Source organism: Heptranchias perlo, chromosome 4, assembly GCF_035084215.1.
Source record: "Heptranchias perlo isolate sHepPer1 chromosome 4, sHepPer1.hap1, whole genome shotgun sequence".
NCBI classification, from domain to species: Eukaryota; Metazoa; Chordata; class Chondrichthyes; order Hexanchiformes; family Hexanchidae; genus Heptranchias; species Heptranchias perlo.
Window position 1 is genome coordinate 57,321,842 of NC_090328.1, and position 21,593 is coordinate 57,343,434.

General features: G+C 41.8%; 1 protein-coding gene across 1 annotated transcript in view; it reads left to right on the top strand.

The window, feature by feature from the left end:
• Nucleotides 1-21,593, top strand: part of LOC137320498 (small conductance calcium-activated potassium channel protein 2-like) — a 147,114-nt gene that overhangs the window by 106,948 nt on the left and 18,573 nt on the right. The window contains exons 4-6 of the mRNA XM_067982189.1: nt 8,769-8,910; nt 13,499-13,609; nt 17,307-17,434. Coding sequence (XP_067838290.1) covers nt 8,769-8,910; nt 13,499-13,609; nt 17,307-17,434 — 381 coding nt within the window. The remainder of the gene's footprint in view (nt 1-8,768; nt 8,911-13,498; nt 13,610-17,306; nt 17,435-21,593) is intronic.

Sequence of the window (21,593 nt, forward strand, 5' to 3'; positions counted from 1 at the left end):
ATGGGAAACTATGGGGTGAATTTTCATGCGTCTGATTCCATTGGGTGGGAGGCCGATATTGTGAGAAAGGGCGAGGGTAGCTGAGATGGAAGATTAAAATGACATTGTAGCCTATTAGTTATGGTACAGGAGTAGAAACAAAGAGGTTGTGAGTTTAAATCCCACTTGGGCATGTTGTCAAACTGAATTCAATAAATCTGATCGTTGTGGGCAAGCAACAAAAAATGACCAATGAAACCCAAATGATTTACCAATGTCCTTCAGAGGTGGGACACTGCTACCCCTACCCAGTCTGGCCTACATATTGCTCCAGTCACATAGTAGGTGGTTGAGTCTTAATGCCCTTGGGGCAACTAGAGATGGTAAATAAATACTGCCATTGTGGCTTAACCATTGCCTTGTATAAATTTAGCATTACTTATTTACTGTTGTACTCTATGCTCCTAGTTATAAAACCCAAAATTCTATGGAGGATAAATTCAAGAGGTGACAAAATTACAGGTCCAGTCACATCCCAGGCAGTGATTCCACTGCCGTCAAAATCCACAGAGCACGTCCTGCTACCTGAGTATGCCACGCGACCTGTCTTCACTGCCTCCACTGCAGAGGAAGTGAGGGAGCAAACTGGCTGCTGAGGGCTGACTGACTGACATCTTCAAGGACTGGGATCCATAGCTATGAAGATCACAACCAGGGGTGAACTGACTTGAGATCTAAATAAACTTTCCATAATACGCCTAAGAAATTAATAAAAAATCCTTTCTGATAATTGCTTTTATCTACTGGACCTATCTTAGTCCTTCATTATATCTCACTTCAATCTTTGAAAACAATAGAGCATCACATCAAAATTCTTTTAAAATTTCAACTATGAAGCTAAATTATTTTATAAAGATGAAAAAGTATATAAGGAACAGTCGTATAATTATATATTTACAGGGAACAAACTCTTGGAATAAGCAAAATAATATAAAGTTTGCAGTGCTGAAATTCCTTAGGGGGTTCTGCTGGTCTCCTGCTATAACTCCAGCAGAACCTCCCACCCAGAAGTCAGCAGAGACCCTGTGCAACTTTCCAACTTGTCTCGTAAGGAGTGGATCCTTCACCTGCTACTTATAAGGCAAATGTTGTCAGGGGATAGAGCCTATTAGCCTGACTCAATAGAGACCCATCGTGATTGTAAAGGCCAGTACACCATGTAAGTTGGGGCATAGCAACCTCCTGACGGTCGAATGTGGTCCACTAGGATTCAGATTAGGGAAGTGGCCTGGATCCCTGAAGAAATGGCTGCATTATCTTTTTGAAAAAAAAATCACATTGTTTCCCTTACAGAGGGTGGAAGAGGAATGAGTATTCAGCAGGGGTCTGAGTAGGCCCATGGGGCTGCAGGCCAACAAGCAGTGGCATTGGAAAGCTCTAGAGAGGCGACGGAAAGGTGGAGCTGGGTGTCGTCAGCATACATGTGAAAACTGACCTCAAGTCTGTTGATGTCGCCAAGGGTCAGCATCTAGATGAGGAAAAGGAGGAGCTAAGGATAGATTCTTGGAGGAGTCCGGAGGTAATGGTACAGGGGCAGGAAGAGAAGCCATTGTGGGAAATGCTTTAGATACACTATGATGGGTGAGGATGAGCTGAACAATGGAGGTAAGGTGTTGGAAGAAGGTGATGTGGTTGATTGTGTCAACCCTGCATAGATGACAAGGAAGGAAAATACACCACAGGCATAGACACAGAAGATGGCATTTGTGACTTTAATTAGTGCTGTGGCAAGGATGGAAATTTGATTGGAGAGATTCAAACATGGAATTGCAGAAAAGATGGGTATGGATTTGGAGAGGAAAGGAAAGATAGAGATGGGATTGTAGTGTGCAAGGACAGAGAGGTTGAGGGTGAGTTTTTGAAATGGGGGTGATCACGGTGGTGATCACGGTGGTTTTGATAGGGAGAGGGACAGTACCGAAGGTGAGGGAATCCTGTACAAAGTTAGCCAGCATGGGGGCTATGAGAGAAGTTGGGTGGTCAGCAATTTAATAGGATTGGAGCAAAAGGAGCAGAAGGTGGGTCTCACAGACAAAATGAACTCAGAAAGAGCATGAAAGGAGATAGGAGAGAAACTAGAGAAAGACGTCAGTTCAGGCCTTGGATGGGGGGAAGCCTGGGGAAGTTTGACTTGGTGGGCAAGGAGAATTTGGGAAGGACACAGTAGAGGCTTTTGAATAGATGGTCTCGATCTTAGTAACAAAGAAGTCCATGAGCTCCTCGCACTTGTTGGACATGAGAGTGGAGGGGGCAGGAGAGAAGGTTTAAGGAGATAGTTGGTAGTGGAGAAAAATAAGCTAGGGGTTATCTTTGCTCTTCAGATGATCCTGGAGTACTGGACAGTTTTGGCATAGAACAGTGAAGCCCAATAACAGCTGATGTGGTCAAGTCAGATCTGGTGATGGATGGTTAAATCAGTTGTACGCCAGATGCACTCAAGTCTGCGTCCCTTGGACTTGAGGGAGCAAAGATGGAGGCCATATTAGGGGGGACGATCAGGATGAGAGTTTTGCTGGAAACAAAGGCATTAAAGGTGGAAGTGAGGGAGTGGTTGAGCAGATCGATAGCTGCAGAAGTATTGTGGCGAATGGAGGTCCAAAGCCTGGGCAGTTGGGAGATTGAAAATGCCTTGGAGTTGTAGTTGATGTGCTTTGGGGGAGATATTTTTTCCAGGGGTGGACACAGAAGGAAGTGGAAGGGGTTAGGGGGATGTGGGTGGTGATGGATACAACGAAGTGGCCGGAGATGGCCTTGTCCATGATATAGATCAAGGGATTAGAGAGGCCGCAGGAAATTGCATGGTAAAGGGGGATGTCGTGAACTGGGTAGGTTATATGGAGGACAGGTGGGCAGCGAATTCAGAAGAGGGAGGACAAAGGGAGCTGAGATAGAGATTAAAATCATTGAGGATGACGAGTCATTCAGTGCAGAGACTGAAGGAGGAAAGGAAGGAGGATATTTCGGTTGAAACAACAGCTTGCATTTATATAGCGCCTTTAACGTAGTAAAATGTCCCAAGGCGCTTCAAGCAAAATTTGGGATCGAGCCACATAAGGAGATATTAGGACAGGTGACCAAAAGCTTGGTCAAAGAGGTAGGTTTTAAGGAGCGTCTTAAAGGAGGATGGAGAGGCAGAGAGGTTTAGGGAGGGAATTCCAGAGCTTAGGGCCTTGGCAGCTGAAGGCACGGCCGCCAATGGTGGAGCTATTAAAATCAGGGATACGCAAGAGGCAAGAATTGCAATAGTGCAGAGATCTCAGAGGGTTGTAGAAACTCAGGATGGGATGTGGGGGTGAAGATGGAATGGGTGGCAGTAGATACCTAGAATTTTAAAGGAGTGGCAAGAGGTTCTTGAATGAGGAGAAGGTGCAAGAGGAATAGTGGGAGAGGGCAAGGTGTGATTTGATGATAAGAGTCACACTGACATTGCTGCGGTTTGGCGGATCAGGTACTGGAAAGTATATCAGGCAGTGAGGCTTCAGTAAGGGCCCAAGAAGGTACAAGAGAAAAAAAGGGAGGTACACATAATGGGCTTGGATCCAGAGTAGCAGCCAAAATGCACATGCGAATGGATACAGGGAGATGTCAGGTTACATAGGGGCTGAATTTCCTCTGGACTTCTCCTGCTCCACTGTAACTTTGGCGGAAGTTTAGCAGAAATCCCATTTACGCACGTAAATGGGACCCACCAAAGTGGTGGAGCAGGAGAAGCTCCAAGGGAATTTCTGATGATAGGCATGGCTGAGATTGGAAGGGACACATCCTGGTCATAAACAGAGGACAGGGAGGAGACTATGTGAAAGAGTTCAAAGTTAAAGTCTGAGGTCTTACGTGATTTTATTAAACAAGAGATGAGCAAGTGAATGTATAATGGAAAAATAATACATACATATTTGCAGTAGGAGTTCCATTATCTACCTCTTTGAAAGGAAAACAATAAATGATCACAATCTAGATGTTAAGCTATTCCTTAACAGATCATTATTATATACACAGATGTTGAAATTCCAATTAGCCTACTCCACCACGCAAAATAGACCTTAAGCGCATCCAAGTAAGACTGAGGCCCAGACCCTGTCGCAAATTGCGGGGAGGAGGTCATTTGCATGCTCAGGGCAGGCACATCATGCCAGTAAGGATGCTCCAGCAGCGATGGAGTCCCAGAATGTCCATGTGGAACCATGCCTTTCCCATGGTGGAGAGAAGGCCCGGGTAGACCGCAACAGAAATGCAAGTTTTTTTATAATCTTCAGATGCTCAGGAAAATTGATACGAAGTAATTGTTTCCCTACATTGCAACAATTTGCACTTCAAAAATACTTAATTGGTTGTAAAATGTTTTTAGACGTCCTGAGATTGTGAAAGGCAATATATTCAATTTCTTTCTTTCTCGCTTGCTTTCTTTCCTTCTACCCTCCCTCCCTTCCTTTCTATCTCTCGGATCTGGGGTCTCAGTGGGGCTACCACCAGCTCTCAGCTTAGGTCTGTATTTGGCATAATTCCCAGGGAAGCCCAAGCATACCCCTTTGAAATGGTGGTGTTTCATGGACGATCGCCCTCTCCCCCCACCCACCAGAATTTCTCAGCCTCCTCTCCATAGAGTGGAAGACTCCAATCTATCCAACTCCATTCAGTTCAACTCTCCTCTGCTAACTCAGCTTGATGAGCAGTTCCATCAACTTAAATTCTCTTTGAATGGGTGCTGAGATTTGTTGGATTTTGATCATTAACACTTGGATTTAAGAATAGCGGGATGTCATACACATAACTGAACCAATCACACAGTGTGTATTTATTTGAAATATGTGTTTTGGTTCCTTTCATGGTTCCTTGAAAACAAACCAACAAAATTTGCAACATATTTATTGATATAGACTGGGACAGTGCTTTTGAACTCATTGTTCATTGTGACTGAATTAAAGGGACAGATACCAGATTAAAACAAGACGGAACTTCTTCATTTTTCCCCAACCTCCATCCATGTAGCTTGCACCAGTGCTTTAACAGGTGGGTGGGTCTAGTGTAAGACAGAAAAGTAGCAAACTGTCCTTTAATGGCAAGCAGCAGCCCTTTAAATGCCCAACTGGGACACGTTTTCATGTGCAGGGAGCCACAGGCGAACACAACCTTGGTTTTGCCGTTCCTACAAGATCAGAGCTATAACCCCATATTTCATAGAGATAGGATCTGAGTTTCTGAAGTACAAGGAAACTTTATTTTCTAATATTATTTCTAAATCTGATTCTACTTATTTAGCATAACTGATCTCACTAATAGCATATTGGCCATACTCTTCAGGTTTCTTAAGAAAAGTGGTGGTTTTTTATTTGTATGAATATAAGTGGATTATAACATTTGGAACAAAGTCAGCATTGCAGTAAGTTTAATTTGATTTGGAGAATTCAACTTTAGATGGAACCATTAAAGGAAAATTTAATTTCAAAACAAAGCACTGACCAATTTAGACAATTACTTGCATTATGATTCACAGTGGGATGCAAAATCTTTTGGATAATTACTTAAGACAGTACTTTATCGATAATTTACATGTATGGAATTTGTTTTGAAATGCTAAACTTGCACTGAAAATATTGGGCGAATATGAAGTTTATCCCTGTCAAGCAAGTGATTGTCTTTCTCCTCTTCTTCATTCTCATGATTTCAATGGGATAATGTTAACGAGAGGGACAGGCTTTTTGCTGTTCAACTGTTTAAGCTCTGAGCAGCACTGCTCTGCAATACAATAGTCACCAGGAATCATTCACACTGGGTCGTCGGTTATAGTGGTCATTTAAGTTATTCGCCAAAGCAATTATTGTGGCTCGGAAATTCCTGAGTTGGAGCAGGGAGTAAGTCTATAATTGTGCCTTCGTGGGGCCAGGAACTTGGTCCAGGCTTAATGAATGCCAGGGTTCTGCTTCAGAAAAGCATAAATTCCATTGAGTTTCAAGGCCCGCCCTCCCAGAGGCAACCATGTGTAAACTACAGTTACGATGGGATGACTTCCGCCTTCTCATCCATCCTTGAGAAAGTCTGCCCCTATGTGAAAGGCACAGTTTGCTAGGACCTGTTCATCAAGGCAAAAGTACTTTGTTAAAGGGAAACCTGGGCAGCTTGCAGCACAGCACCACAAGTAATGGAAGGCTTGTAACCACAGCGTGACAGACAGTTAGGTGCTTCCCATTATATAAAGTGTTCACGTACCTTGCATAATTTTTCTCCATTCTAAGTGTTTACTGAAAGTGTTATTCAAAAATCATGACAACGGGAAGCATGAATCATGGACAGGAAGTATGTGCATTTGCAAGAATCTTAAAAATATATCTGTCACATATATAAATAATATATATATATTTTGTCACATCTCTGTGACAAAACAAACTACTGGGCACTAAGTGAAACATTTGTTCGTTGTCCCTAATACTTCTATTTATTTTTATTCAATCTTGGTATCTAATTATAGGCTCTAATAATGATAGCACAGTAGGCCAATCTATGTGGCTTTCGATTGATGGACAGCACTGGAGAGATTTTCGATTGATGGACAACATCGTATGCTCGCGTGGAACATAAACACCAGCATGGACCTGTTGGGCTGAATAGCCTGTTTCTGTGCTGCACATTCTTTGTAATTCTTGTAATAGGTGATCAGAGAGCCGAAAGTTATAAACCAAGGAAATGAGTTATTAAAAAAAAATCTAAAAGACAGAGACCTAGAAATTTGGGAGCGCCGATTTTCCCGCCGCGCAGGTTCAATACACTGTGCCAGAATGGAGAGGTCCAATGAGTCCCGGATATTGGGCCACAGACCTCATTACCTTGAGGCCAGTGTTGCAGAAGGAGTCCTCGGGGATGACGGAACACTGCGGCCCTCAGGCGAGTGAGGGACCGCAAACCTCGGAGGGATGGGTGGTGATATCTCGGTGGGGGGGGGGATCGCGGGACTCGGGACTCGGGTTGAATTGTGGGCCTTGAGGGGGGAATAGTGGGCCTTGAGGTGAGGGTCGCGGGACTCGGGCGGGGCGATCGTGGGTCTTGGGGGGAGGGATCGCGGGTCTTGGGGGGAGGGATCGCGGGCCTTGGGGGGATCACGGGCCTTGGGGGGATCACGGGCCTTGAGGTGGGGATCGCGGGCTTCGGGGTGGAGGGATCGTGGGCCTTGGGGGGGATCGCGGGCCTCGAGCGTGGGGATCATGGGCCTCGGGGGGAGGTAGCGATCGGTGGCCATGAGGGAGGAAGATTGGGGGCCGGGGGGCCTGGAGAAGTCGGGGCCGAGGGAGAGGGCGGGGCGATGATCGGATGCCGGGGCCAGGGCTTTGAGGTTAGGGATCTCAGGGCCTGGGTGGCCAGCAGCGGCAGTGATCGGGATGGTGCTTTACAGATAAGTAACTTACCATTTTTTTGCAGGCATCTCTTTAGGGCTGCGCTGGCTGCCTCAGGGCAAATCACTGTTGCAGCGGGGACCTGAAGCAGGCTTTAGGTCCGTTATTTGCTTATTCAAACTGCCTAATGCCTGATTCAGGCATGGGGAAAGGACGCCTCTTGTTTGTCCTTACACAACGTGGCGGCCGGTGCACTCCCAGTTGGAAATGTACTTGCACTTCCTGCCCACCATTTTAGGGCGTTAGGAGGCTGCGTCGTGCCTGAAAAACAGGCGTTAAGCAACCCAATTTGTAGGCCAGAATGTTATAGTACAATTGGATGATCCAGTGATGACATTGCAACAGTGTATATTCCAATGCGGATATTGATAATGATTGAGGTTTGGTATTAGTTCATTCATTTGCTTTAAATATTAATTTTCTTATTTACCACGTTCATTGCTGCTGTTTGTAGTTTGAGGCATATGAACACCTTGGGACATTTTACTACGTTAAAGGCACTATATAAATCCAAGTTGTTGTTTTTGTTATGAATGATTTTCTTGAGTTTAGTCCTCAAAGAATTTAACAGACTGTTGCTAATTAATTAAGAAACCCATTTTACTAATCTTTTGGATGTGGTGAGGAGAATGTTTTTGTCATAATGAGAAATTTAAGAAAAAACTAGTATTCCCATGTGCTATGTTATAATGTCTTAAAATACCTTAATATCCTATTATTATCTGCTATGTGTATTGGGTTTGGGGCTTTATCTGGTGATTCAGGCATATAATCATCGACAGTTTTATTCTGATACATTTCTAAATTTTAATTTGTATTTTCCTTAATTAGTTTTATTTCATCACAGGTTTGAAATTTGCTTTCAGTATTCCAAGAGTAAATGGGGAAAAAAAAACAATGATTTTTGTATGCTTTTATATTCCCTCAAGAGCCTCTAGATTCATAATACCATATTTATACTGTTTATGTTTCCTATATCTTCAGCCTCTGAGCTAGTCTTGATTCAGATTCTGTATCTATTCTGTAATTTTTGCCACTATACCATTCTGAGTTACACGGTAAATTGGGTGAAAACCACCTCTAATCTGGGTTCTGGTTTGCCTGAGTTCATAATATCACCAGTCAGAGTGCAGATTTTGGCAGGTTTCTCTAATCTCGATTGTGCAGTGTAACTGGGGTATAAAAGTCACCATTACAGTTCAAAGAATATTTTTACAAATATATACATGGAGAAAGGATTTTGCTACAAAGAAGGTGCAGTTCAAAAAAAATTATAGTAACAACTGAAATGTGCTCTTTTATTACAGTAAGAAACAATTGTGTAATGACATTCTAATTTGTTTACAGATATCATGATAACCAAGATGTCACAAGCAATTTTCTTGGAGCAATGTGGCTTATTTCTATCACCTTTCTCTCCATTGGCTATGGTGATATGGTTCCGAATACATATTGTGGGAAAGGAGTTTGTTTACTCACAGGGATTATGGTAAGTAATATTCTTCAGCAACTAACACAATGATACACTGTACATTCAGGAGATTATTGTATTAAGTACAGTTATGGTCCCTAGAAGGGCAGTCAGATGGGAGGGCACTTGTAATATGCAAATTGGGGTCCTATGTTACCTTAGTGGGAAAGGAGCTGAAAGTAATGCCCCTGCTGAACAATGCATCAATCACTAGTTTAACATATCTATGGACAGCAAATTGTTTTTCTTTAATTCATTCTCCGGATGTGGGCGTTGCTGGCAAGGCCGGCATTTATTGCCCATCCCTAGTTACCCTGAAAATGTGGTACTACAACAGAGTGGTTTTCCAGGCCACTTCAAAGGGCAATTAAGAGTCAACTACATTGGTGTAGGACTAAATAAACTAATAAAAAATATTACTGTGTTTTAAACTGGGATGAAGTATACAAACATTTTAGTCTTGTGCTCAGAAAAGGAGAAACGTTGCTAGTTTTATGGATTAAGCTGGACAAAGGAATAAGGTGAACTTATTTTATAAACAAAAGGAATGCGGCATTCTATGGGACTTTTTGGCCTAGAAATTAGTTTGTGCTGGAACGGGTCGGCCCGAGGTGCACCAGATATTGGGCCTCAGGCCTCATTTACATAAGGCCGACAAGTTGCAAATGCCTGCTGGGCATCCCTGGGCAGCTCGCCGGCGAAGAGGATTCCAGTTTTGTGCTCCTGCGTTGTCATGTAGGTCCTGGAAAAGGGGGGAACGCGATCGGGAGAGAGAGGGGAGATCGGGAGAGAGGGAAAGCAATCGGGAGGGGGCGGAGCGGGGGGTCGGCAACAGTCCTCATCACTGCAGTGGAGCCTGGAATAGCATTCCTGCTCCTCCTGGCTCCACATAGAATCATAGAATGGTTACAGCACACAAGGAGGTCATTCGACCCGATGAGTCCATGCCGACTCTCTGCAAGAGCAATCCAGCTAGTCCCACTCCCCCGCCCTATCCCCGTAGCCCTTAAATTTTTTTCCCTTCAAGTACTTATCCAATTCTCTTTTGAAAGCCACAATTGAATCCGACTCCACCGCCCCCTCAGGGAGTGCATTCCAGATCACAACTACTCGCTGTGCAAAAAAAAGTTTTTCCTCATGTCGCCTTTAGTTCTTTTGCCAGTCACCTTAAATCTATGTCCTCTGGTTCTTGACCCCTCCGCCAATGGGAACAGTTTCTCTCTATCTACTCTGACCAGACCCTTCATGATTTTGAATATCTCTATCAAATCTCCTCTCAACTTTCTCTGCTCTAAGGAGAACAACCCCATCTTCTCCAGTCTATGCATGTAACTGAAGTCCCTCATCCCTGGAATCATTGTAGTAAATCTCTTCTGCACCCTCTCTAAGGCCTTCACATCCTTCCTAAAGTGCGGTGCTCAGAACTGGACACGATACTCCAGATGTGGCCAAACCAGTTTTTTATAAAGGTTCATCATAACCTCCTTGCTTTTGTACTCTATGTCTCTTTTTATAAAACCCAGGATCCCATTTGCTTTCTTAACCGCTTTCTCAATCTGCTCTGCCACCTTCAAAGATTTGCGCACATATAACCCCAGGTCTCTCTGTTCCTGCACCCCTTTTAGAATTGTATCCTTTAGTTTATATTGCCTCTCCTCGTTCTTTCTACCGAAATGTATCACTTCACACATTTTTGCGTTAAATTTCACCTGCCACGTGTCCGTCCATTCCACCAGCCTGTTTATGTCCTCCTGAAGTCTATCACTATCCTCCTCACTGTTCACTACCCTTCCAAGTTTTGTATCATCTGCACATTTGAAATTGTGCCCTGTACACCCAAATCCAAGTCATTAATATATATCAAAAAAGCAATGGTCCTAGTACCGATCCCTGGGAAACACCACTGTACACCTCCCTCCAGTGCGAAAAATAACCGTTCATCACTTCTGTCTGTTTCCTGTCACTTAGTCAATTTTGTACCTATGCTGTCACTGCCCCCTTTATTCCATGGGCTTCAACTTTGATGACAAGCCTATTATGCGGCACTTTATCAAATGCCTTTTGGAAGTCCTTATACACATCAACCACATTGCCCTCATCGACCCTCTCTGTTACCTCCTCAAAAAACTCAATCAAGTTGGTTAAACACGATTTGCCTTTAACAAATCCATGCAGGCTTTCCTTAATTAAACCACACTTGTCAAAGTGACTGTTAATTTTGTCCCAGATTATTATTTCTAAAGGTTTCCCACTACCAAGGTTAAACTGACTGGTCTATAGTTACTGGGTTTATCCTTACATCCCTTTTTGAACAAGGGTGTAATATTTGCAATTCTCCAGTCCTCTCGCACCCATATCTAAAGATGATTGGAAGATTATGGCCAGTACCTCTGCAATTTCCACCCTTACTTCCCTCAGCAACGTAGGATGCATCCCATCCGGACCAGGTGACTTATCTACTTTAAGTACAGCCAGCCTTTCTAGTACCTCCTCTTTATCAATTTTTAGCCCATCCATTATCTCAACTACCTCTTCACTTATTGTGACTTTGACAGCATCTTTATCCTTGGTAAAGAATTAATTTAGTACCTCAGCCATGCCCTCTGCCTCCATGCGTAGATCTCCTTTTTGGTCCCTAATCAGTCCCACCCCCTCCTCTTACTACCCGTTTACTGTTTACATGTCTATAGAAGACTTCTGGATTCCCTTTTTATTCTCATACTCCCTCTTTTCCCCTCTTATTTCCTTTTTCACTCCCCCTCTGAACTTTCTATATTCAGCCTGGTTCTCACTTATATTATCAACCTGACATCTGTCATATGCCCCTTTTTTCTGCTAGTGTTTTAACGACCACTACTTGCGCCGTATGTAGGTCATGTTTCCCTAAATACAGCTGGCCCGGTGGCGGCTGTATTCAGGGCAGCCCAATTTTGCAAAAGAGGCCATACACAGGTGTGAGGCCCCCTATTTGTATACATAAAGGGCCTAACACCTATTTCAGGTGTGGGCCCTGGATGTTTCTTTTACTGCCTTTACCAATATACTTAGATGCCTGTTTTGTGCCTGAAAAACGGGTGCAACGCCATCGAATTTCTACGCTCTACTTGTAATATTTTGGGGAGAAAAACACAATATAAAGTACATTATTTGCCCAGCATAAAGGTACTGTACAGCAATTATTTGATCATACATCAGAACAGGTTGTGATACAAATTTTTCATGCTTTTCATCTTCTTATTCAAGACAACAGCTATTTAGAGATGGCCGAACTAGATACTATCCCCCACCAGTACAGCTGCACTGGCTTTTAAAAAATAATACTAAATCTGCTGACTTCTCAACTGTAATAACTAATTTTATGTGCCTTAAGTCATTCTGTAATGTTGTACAGCAAAAAAAACATCAAGATGTCATGAATGCATCTGGGCTGTAGGCAATCAAAATGAGAGCACCTTATTTTTTCTACAACATGGATAGCCCCAGGTGTTTTTCTTATATTCATTTACTTTTTTCACCATTCATATCCTCAATGACAAAAATGCATTGTGTCAGCATTACTTTACAATTCTTTTTTAATCAGTTCTATACCCCAAGTATTGCAAATAAGAGTAAAAAACTGCCACAGTCAGCCCTATACATAACTGTTGATGTAAGTGCAGTCTTTTGAGGGTGGATTTTTATCTTTACCGCCTGGGTGTTAAGTATCACCTGGGCAGAATGCAGAGAGGAAAATGCGTCGGGGAGGGTCACACGCCCATTCGTTTAAATGGAAGGAAAATCAGGTGGGCTCCGTTATGGACGTACAATCCTCCCCGCCTGATTTTCCTGAAAAACGCTGAACGGCCAGAAGGTAAAGATAAAATTCTACCCCGTGTGTTTTAATATATAGCCCTCCTTCCATATCCATTCAATCCATCCCACCCCAATAAACTTGCCTGGCTAGACTTAGTGAGGACAAATGTTTCAAAATTGTTCTATCTTTTTCTTACTGAGGCCAATTTTTCTCTATGTGCTGTGTCTGGGTGATTAAGGCCCACACATAAAAGAAGAAAATCTGCCCCATTGGGCCATATCTTGTATAAATATGTATACTTTCTTTCAATTTATATTTTTGATAGACTTTTTGTGATTATCAAGGTGAAAGATTTCAGCCCTGAGAATTGGAACATAATGGCATCAAGCACTCCCAGGTCAGGTGTATCATGGACCAGATGCTCCCTATACTCAGCCCCACCAATCACAACTTCAGAAGAGCACCTTTTTCCATTTCCTGCACTAATTTCTATTTTAATTGCTTGGGCCTTCTGAGTGAGACTGCCGATTTGATGCCAATTGTGCTGAATTGTGGATAGTTTTGAGCTGTGGATTCACAACCATTAGAAAATAGGTTGAAAATCCCCAAACTCATTTTACACAGGACTCTTTTAGCCGGCAGACAGAGGAAGCTCTCAGCTTATAATTCTAGCCTGGATTCATTTCTATCTCTCAGAGAGGAAAGGACAGTGTGCTAACTCTCTGTGCCCCCAGTAGCCATGTGTAAATATTGAAATTTTTAGCTAAAATAATGTTAGGAAATGTTTATTTTTTTCATTCCTTTTACATACAGGGCGCTGGCTGCACTGCTCTGGTTGTAGCTGTGGTTGCCAGGAAGCTGGAACTTACCAAAGCAGAAAAACATGTGCATAATTTTATGATGGATACACAACTGACTAAACGAGTAAGCATTATGTTTTTTCCAAATGGAATTAAAATTAGATTATGAAGGTGGTGTTTTCATTAACAGAATATTTCCTGCACATCCAATTCAGTATCATTACTAAATGAAAAAAAATAATTTGAGAACAGCGCTGTTTAGTAATATGGTTTTGTTTTGACTGTTATTGTGCATTAGAATTCTGGCAGTACATAGCGTAACCAATTTCTGTCACCTTGCTGCATGTCTTTCCTCACTATTTAAATGCAATTCAAGAAGTCAGGCCAGCAAGGACAAATGTCTAAGGAAGATGATGATGTGCCATGTGTCACAAAATTATTTTGAGGAAGTGAAAGTTAGATTTCAGTTTATTTGTAGCAAAGCAAAGATATATAGCACTTACAGCATGGCACATAATATCTGATCAGTAGCTGAGGACGTCTTAAAATGCTACACAATAAACAGGCAACAACAGCATTACATATTTAGAAAAATTCCAAAGTAAAATTACAAAAATTAGCTGAAGAGAAACATATTGCAGTGGTACTAGACTACAGCAATTTTTGGCTGATATAACTTGTTTTGTTTGATATTCCTCCTTATAGTTGATTATATTCCTCACAACTCAAACAGCAACCTCCCCATAGCTTAGTGCTTTGGTCAAAGTAGAAATCAATTTGCTGTTAATATATGTTCGCCTGGACACAGCATAGGTTATTGGCTCCAACAACATCCCAGCTGTAGTGCTGAGGACCTGTGCTCCAGAACTAGCCGTACCCCTAGCCAAGCTGTTCCAGTACAGCCACAATACTGGCATCTACCCAACAATGTGTAAAATTGCCCAGGTATTTCCTGTCCTCAAAAATCAGGAAAAATCGAACCTGGTCAATTACCGTGCAATCAGTCTACGCTCAATCATCAGCAAAGTGACGGAAGGAGTCATCAACAGTGCTATCAAGTGGCACTTACTCACCAATAACCTGCTCACTGATGCTCAGTTTGGGTTCCCCCAGGACCACTAGGCTCCAGACCTTGCTCCAAAGGTGAACACAAGAGTTGAATTCCAGAGGTAAGGTGAGAGTGAATGCTTTTAACATCAAGGCAACATTCGACTGAGTGTGGCACCAAGGAGCACTGGTAAAACTGAAGTCAATGGGGATCAAGGGTGAAACTCTCCATTGAATGGAGTCATATCTGGCATAAAGGAAGATGGTTGTAGTTGTTGGAGGCCAATCATCTTAACTTCTTGGACACCACTGCAGGAGTTTCTCAGTGCATTGTCATAGAACCAACTATCTTTAGCTGCTTCATCAATGACCTTCATTTCATCATAAAATCAGATGTGGGGTTGTTCGCTGATGATTGCAGAGTGTTCAACTCCATTCACAATTCCTCAGATAATGAAGCCCACATGCAGCAAGACCTGGATAACATCCAGGCTTGAGCTAATAAGTTGCAAGTAAAATTTGCGCCTCACAAGTGCCAAGCAATGACCATCTCCAACAAAAGAGAACCTAGCCACCTCCCCTTGATGTTCAATGGCATTAACATCGGCAAGTCCCCCACCATTAACATCCTGGGGACGGTGGGGGGTGGTCACTACTGACCAGAAACTCAACTGGACCAGCTATATAAATGCCATGGCTACTCCAGTCAGTCAGAGGCTGGGTATTCTTCAGCAAGTGGTTCACTTCCTGATTCCCCAAAGCCTTTTCACCACCAACAAGGCACAAGTCAGGAGTGTGATGGAATACTCTCCACTTGCCTGGATGTGTGCAGCTGCAACAACACTCAAGAAGCTCAACACCATCCAGGATAAAGCAGCCTGTTTGATTGGCACGTCATCCACTAGCCTAAACATCCACTGCCTCCACTACTAGTGTACAGTTACAGTTAAACTATTTACAGGATGCATTGCAGCAACTCGCCAAGGCTTCTTTGGCATCACCTCCAAAACCCATGATCTCCACCACCCAAAAGGACAAGGGATGTATGGGAACACCATCATCTCCACGTTCCCCTCCAAGTCACACACCATCCTTACTTGGACATTTATCGCAGTTCCTTCATCATCGCCGGGTCAAAATCCTAGAACTGCCTACCCAACAGCATTATGGGAGCACCTTCACTACATGGACTGCAGCGGTTCAAGTCGGCAGATCACCACCACCTTCTTAGGGACAGCGAGGGATCGGCAATAAATACTGGCCTTGCTAGCGACACCCACATCCCAAGAATTAATTTTAAAAATATTATTACGAGATCAAGGATTCAGAAAGCTAGAAGACTTAAATTGAAATAAACAGGGCACAGTTTCATTTAGAACATTATATACCAGATATCTTCTTTTTCGAATGACTGTTGCATAGTAACCATACCAGCACATAAAGGAAATGTTTTTCACAATGTATTACCAGCAATGATGGGTTCACAATAAGAGGAGCTGAATGGTCTTTTTCTCCTCCTCCCTTGTTCTAATGGGAAGGGATGCTATTTGTTAGATAACATAAACTTAATGTGACCCTGAATGCAAAAAAGAAACACAGATATATTAAATGCATTTCAGAATTGTTTGCCAGAAAATAATATCAGCAGAATCAAAGAAAGTATTTATTAAATATTAAGCCAAGTAAAGATGGGTATGCAGAAGGAAAACAAAAGAAAAATAAGATGTTACAGGAGAGAGAGCAAAGCATTGGTCTCTGGAAACTGTAGTCACTTGCAGACCAAGGATATCATGTGAGCAACCCCAATAAAGAATCCTCCAATATTCGGCTGCAGTGCCATAGGGTATAGCCTGCATGTGTCTACCAAGCTCAGTTCTGCTGTTTGCTCCCTGAGGTCCTGTAAGCAGCTGCTGTATTGGTCAGTCAGCAATAGGGCTCTGCAAAATGTAGAGGTGACAGGTGCTGCTGATAATCTGAGACAGTGGAAACCAAGGTAATTACTGCTTATATCCATAACAGAAGATAGGGACTCCAATTTTATTGTCAATTTGGCAGTAAAGTAACAGTTATGCCTTTTTCTGTCATGCTAACAATATTTAACTGCATGCAAATGCTGTATTTCACTTTTCCCTTTACCTAATTCTTGACAGAATGGAATTACAGTGTTGAAACAATACAAATGGCACGGGGACAGTGAATGTTATATCATAAGTGTCATCCAATGAATTTTAAATGATTTATCAGGAATACATTAGTCTTGGTTTTATTCTGTTGCATTATGCCTTATGCCCTGTTAAATTGTTAATATTACTTTTTAGTATTTGAACTTCCTGTCTCCAATTTGCTTGGATAAGCTCAGTAATTATGTTTCCGTTCATAACCTTCCTTACATGGAACCCTTGGATCCTTATATTGGGAAGGGTGACATAACCATAGCACCATAATTAACTATACTCTCAAGGCACAATGGGTTCCACAATTTTATTTAAGGCACCATATTAATATCCATGCACCACAGCAAGCACTGAATTCACAATGCCAAGTGAAATATAATTTGAAAATGTTTGTAATTGCTTTTGATATCACTAGAGCAGTTTATAATAAAATCTACCCCAAGGAGCCTTAGTGTCGGATCTTGTCATAAAGGACTAAAGTAGTCTGTGGTTGAAGAATGATACTTGGTTCATTTGTTTCTTTGTAGCTTCTTGTGTATTTTAAAAACATGCTCTGTTCTCAAATGTGCACAGAAGCTGACTCTAAACTTTCTTGTACAGGTGAAAAATGCAGCTGCCAATGTTCTCAGGGAAACATGGTTAATATATAAAAACACAAAATTAGTTAAAAAGATAGACCATGCAAAAGTGAGGAAGCATCAACGCAAATTCTTGCAAGCCATTCATCAGTGAGTATTGCTCCTGTCTTTGCCGATGCTTTTGTTTTGCAAAGCAAACAGGGTAAAATTCCTATCATTAATTTTAGTGAAAAAGAAACAAGAGTTTAAAATGGTGTTCCATCACTCATACTTAAGTCAACTTTTCAGGAAAATGACTGAAGACAGGACTTTTATCTGCAATTGTTTGTATCAGCAGTTCTGAGAGTGCATGTACCTTAAAAAAATGTTTTATTGTCTTTCAAATGATTAATAATATCATGCTAGAATTTTCAATTATAAATATTGAACTGATGTGTTAGCACTGCCTCCTGTGTTTAAGTCTGGATTTTTATTATCTATACTCTTTGATAATGCATGCTTAAATATAGGGGGTAATTCTATGATTGTGCACTCTCAGCTGTGCTCACAGGGAGCATGGGTAGGAGAACTGGGTGTTATTGCTCTATCACCAATCTGTGCTCCGTTTCCCGGTGGCAGCGAGGATCACAGAATTATCTCTACACGTTTCAGAGACAAACATTTCAAAACCTTTCTATCCAGGTTCCTTTTTGTGCAACATAGTAGGAATAATACTTTTCAATATTCTTGCCAATTTGTGAAAAATGATGCACGTGTTTTTTAGTTTGTTGTGATGGGTTCGTTTTATGTTGGTCCCTTGTTTAACCCTTTGAATGCCATGGTAACATCTTTGCAAAGCTTCCAAAAGGATACAACATTATAATTATTTGTGTTTCTACCATTATACCATTTTGATGTAAATATGTGTTGGCATGTATATCCTTTTCTTATAATTGTGTCCCAAAGTATTCAAAATTGCATTATTTCAGAATATCCATTTTGGAAAATTGTGTGATGGAACAGATTTGTTTCACAAAAACCTTTATTTTTTTGAAGGGTTAAATTAAATGAAAGGTGTTTGCTTGTACCCCAGTCTGTTCTAAAATGCGTGATACTGTTGTGTCAAATTGATATTATTTTATGCTTTGTTTTATGGTGTTCCTTATTTTACATTTACTTTTTGTTTGTCTTTTTTATTTCTACAAAATGAAACTAGAGCTCGAAAGTAAGTTGTATGTGTTGTATTCCAAAGATTTTTCAAATTGTATGCATGCAAGAAAGAGGTATTATCATTGTAAATCCAATGGTTTGACCACTCCCATGGAAACTTGACGAGAAACCATGATCTAACCTGTGATAAGTGAAATTCAGCTGGATTAAAGAAACAGGAAGATGCTTGTTCTTAAAAAGATGAGAGATAAGGCTTTGGCCTAATACTGATTTTGTTTTATTTATTTTGCTCTTGCAGCTAAACTTTCTTGTGAAAAATCTGTTATATAAAATAAGAAACAATTGTGCAATAAAATAATTTAATAAATTCCATTAATAGCTACAAAGCAATGGAATCATCATTCAATACCGTCACTTACTATTAATCTTCTTTGGTAGGGTTTGAATTATTGAGCCTGAAGGATTTGGAGTTCTCTTTAAAACTTTTAATTTAAATTTAAAAATTAGAAAAATAACAATGAATTGTTGACAGATATCAAGTTTGGAAAATGCAAACAGTTTGCTTCTATGATCTGCAGAAGGAATAAACTAGATACCAATTAATTTTCCTACTGGAATAAAGGATTTTACTTGATTCTTGTACGATAGACACATATTTTTGTAGCCAAATATTAATTACCCTAGGAACTGATAAGCAGTTCTCAGGTCAGACTGATTTGATAGCATATCTGTTCTAGTTCCCCCATTTAAAACTTTGCATAATGCACTTTTCCACTGTCTTATATTATTGACCTTGGTCTTCAGTTGGTAAAACAAGATAGTATCAGAATTCTTACATTGTCAAGTCATGTTAGAGAACATGAACTAAACTACAATAAAAAATAAAATAGATATTAAAAAATTCTTCTTGTTGAAAATATCATGAGAATGCATTCTATAGGGTATTGTGATTGGTCGCTGTGAAGGACCACTGTGTGATCAATGAATTTAACAAGTAACATTCTGTTGTAAGATGCTTCAAGGGACCAATTTTCCTCTGAGTTGCGCCCGGGGTGTTTCCTGGGTGTGAAGCACAGGAAAAAGGGATGGAGATCCACAATTCCAGTTTCTTGTGCACTTCCAGGGTTTCCCCGGGGAGGACATGGAGTACTTGCATCTGGACAGACATAGGCATGTAAATAGGAAGGTAATGAGGCAAGACTGATGTGCCTGTGTCTCCCAACTTATTTTCCTGGGACTCTACTTAACAGAGACCTAAACATGACAGTGCCCACAGTAACTGGGTCCTAGTGCTTGTGCTCAGCCCGACAGATCATAGGATCTGAGAAAAGGCAGAGAGCAAACACTGAGAGGCACCAAAAAGGTAAATACATTTATTTTCACAGGATCAGCCACATGAACACCAGGGCTGGAGGCCATTTAGCTGTTGTTTCTGGCCGTGAACCCAGTGGCCATTACTGCTGCTGCAGGCCTATCAGACCTGCAGCAGTGATGAACTTTCCTCTACCAACTTTTGGTTGTAAGTCCCTTTCAAGGAGTCTTCCTGCACTGGGGTAATTTCAGAGCCATTAAGATGGCCTGAACCCACCAAGGTGGAGGTGGAGCACACTTTGGGTGCACTCCGCCCAATTTGTATTTAAGGAGGAGAAGAAAATTGGCCTGAACTTCCTCTGCACTCAAGTTGTACTCATTGTGTGAGTTGAGAGTACAACAATGCTGCTTTGCACACACCAGTTGCAGTTTTTATCTCTCTTAGTCGGTGAGTTTTTTGTTATCACTAATGTTTCTGGGAAAAGAAGTGCTCAGTACATAAAGTGAGTCACCTGCTATGGACAGAGATTAGCAGTTTCACAGCGTCAGAAATTGGGTTGCAGTTGTGCTCTGAAAACACCAATTAAGCTCATAATAGCCCGAATAAAATAGGCCACAATGCAGTTGCCAACCATTTGTTCACATGATGCTTAATAGGACAAACTTATCACCAAACACACCAAAAGGACAACAACATGAAAAGAAGGGTAAAGAAAGTCCACGAGGCCCATCAAGCTTGCCCCTTCTAGTCTATAGAGCAGCTTTGCACATGCTGCTCGACCATCCCCTAGCAGATCTATCTTCTGAGAGAGGCAAAAATAAAGAAAAAATACTACAATAATTCAGGAAAAACTCTTAAGAAATTACTCTGCAGCTCTCTAAAGCAGTCAAGAAAGCTCCAGGAGTCCACTTTTTAAAAATTCATTCATGGGATGTGGGCGTCGCTGGCGAGGCCGGCATTTATTGCCCATCCCTAATTGCCCTTGAGAAGGTGGTGGTGAGCTGCCTTCTTGAACTCCTGAAGTCCGTGTGGTGAAGGTTCTCTCACAGTGCTGTTAGGTAGGAAGTTCCAAGATTTTGATCCAGCGACGATGAAGGAACGGCGATATATTTCCAAGTCAGGATGGTGTGTGACTTGGAGGGGAGCGTGCAGGTGGTGTTGTTCCCACGTGTCTGCTGCCCTTATCCTTCTAGGTGGTAGAGGTCGCAGGTTTGGGAGATGCTGTCGAAGAAGCCTTGGCGAGTTGCTGCAGTGCACCCTGTAGATGGTTGTTCATGATTAATCACAATCACAGCCAGCAGCTTATCCCCTTATAACTGGGGATGTCTTCTTCACTGATTTTCTGTCAAGATCTGAGAATCATGCAGCTGATTTTAAATTGTTTGTTCCAGTGGGCTCCCTACAGCCTGTCGACTGCAGGTTGAAAACCATACAGCAGTTTATCAGTTGGTTTATATTTGGAGTGGTTCCCTCAGTGCCAGTACCTTAATTGAAGCAACTGTTGTTAATTGCTGGGATGGATACGAATCTCTCGGGATGTTTAAATGAAGCTGATTATAGCTTTATTTGGGTGCAGTGATAATTTATGCTGTTGTCAGCTGTGGATGGATTCATGTATGCCTGTGAGAGATTGGGAATTGTCATTTACATTCAGGGTCTGAAGTAGAGTGGGTTATGGAAACTATAGGGTCGATTTTAATCCTGCCTGCCCGATGGGAAAGTTGCCGTGTGGGATTAATATTGGGTTTGGGACCTTGCCCACCATTCTCAAGCTGGAGAGCTTTCCCTGGACATCTTGGGTCTCCCCTGCTCTGTCTCCACACCCCCCCATCTGCCCTAGCCCCGATT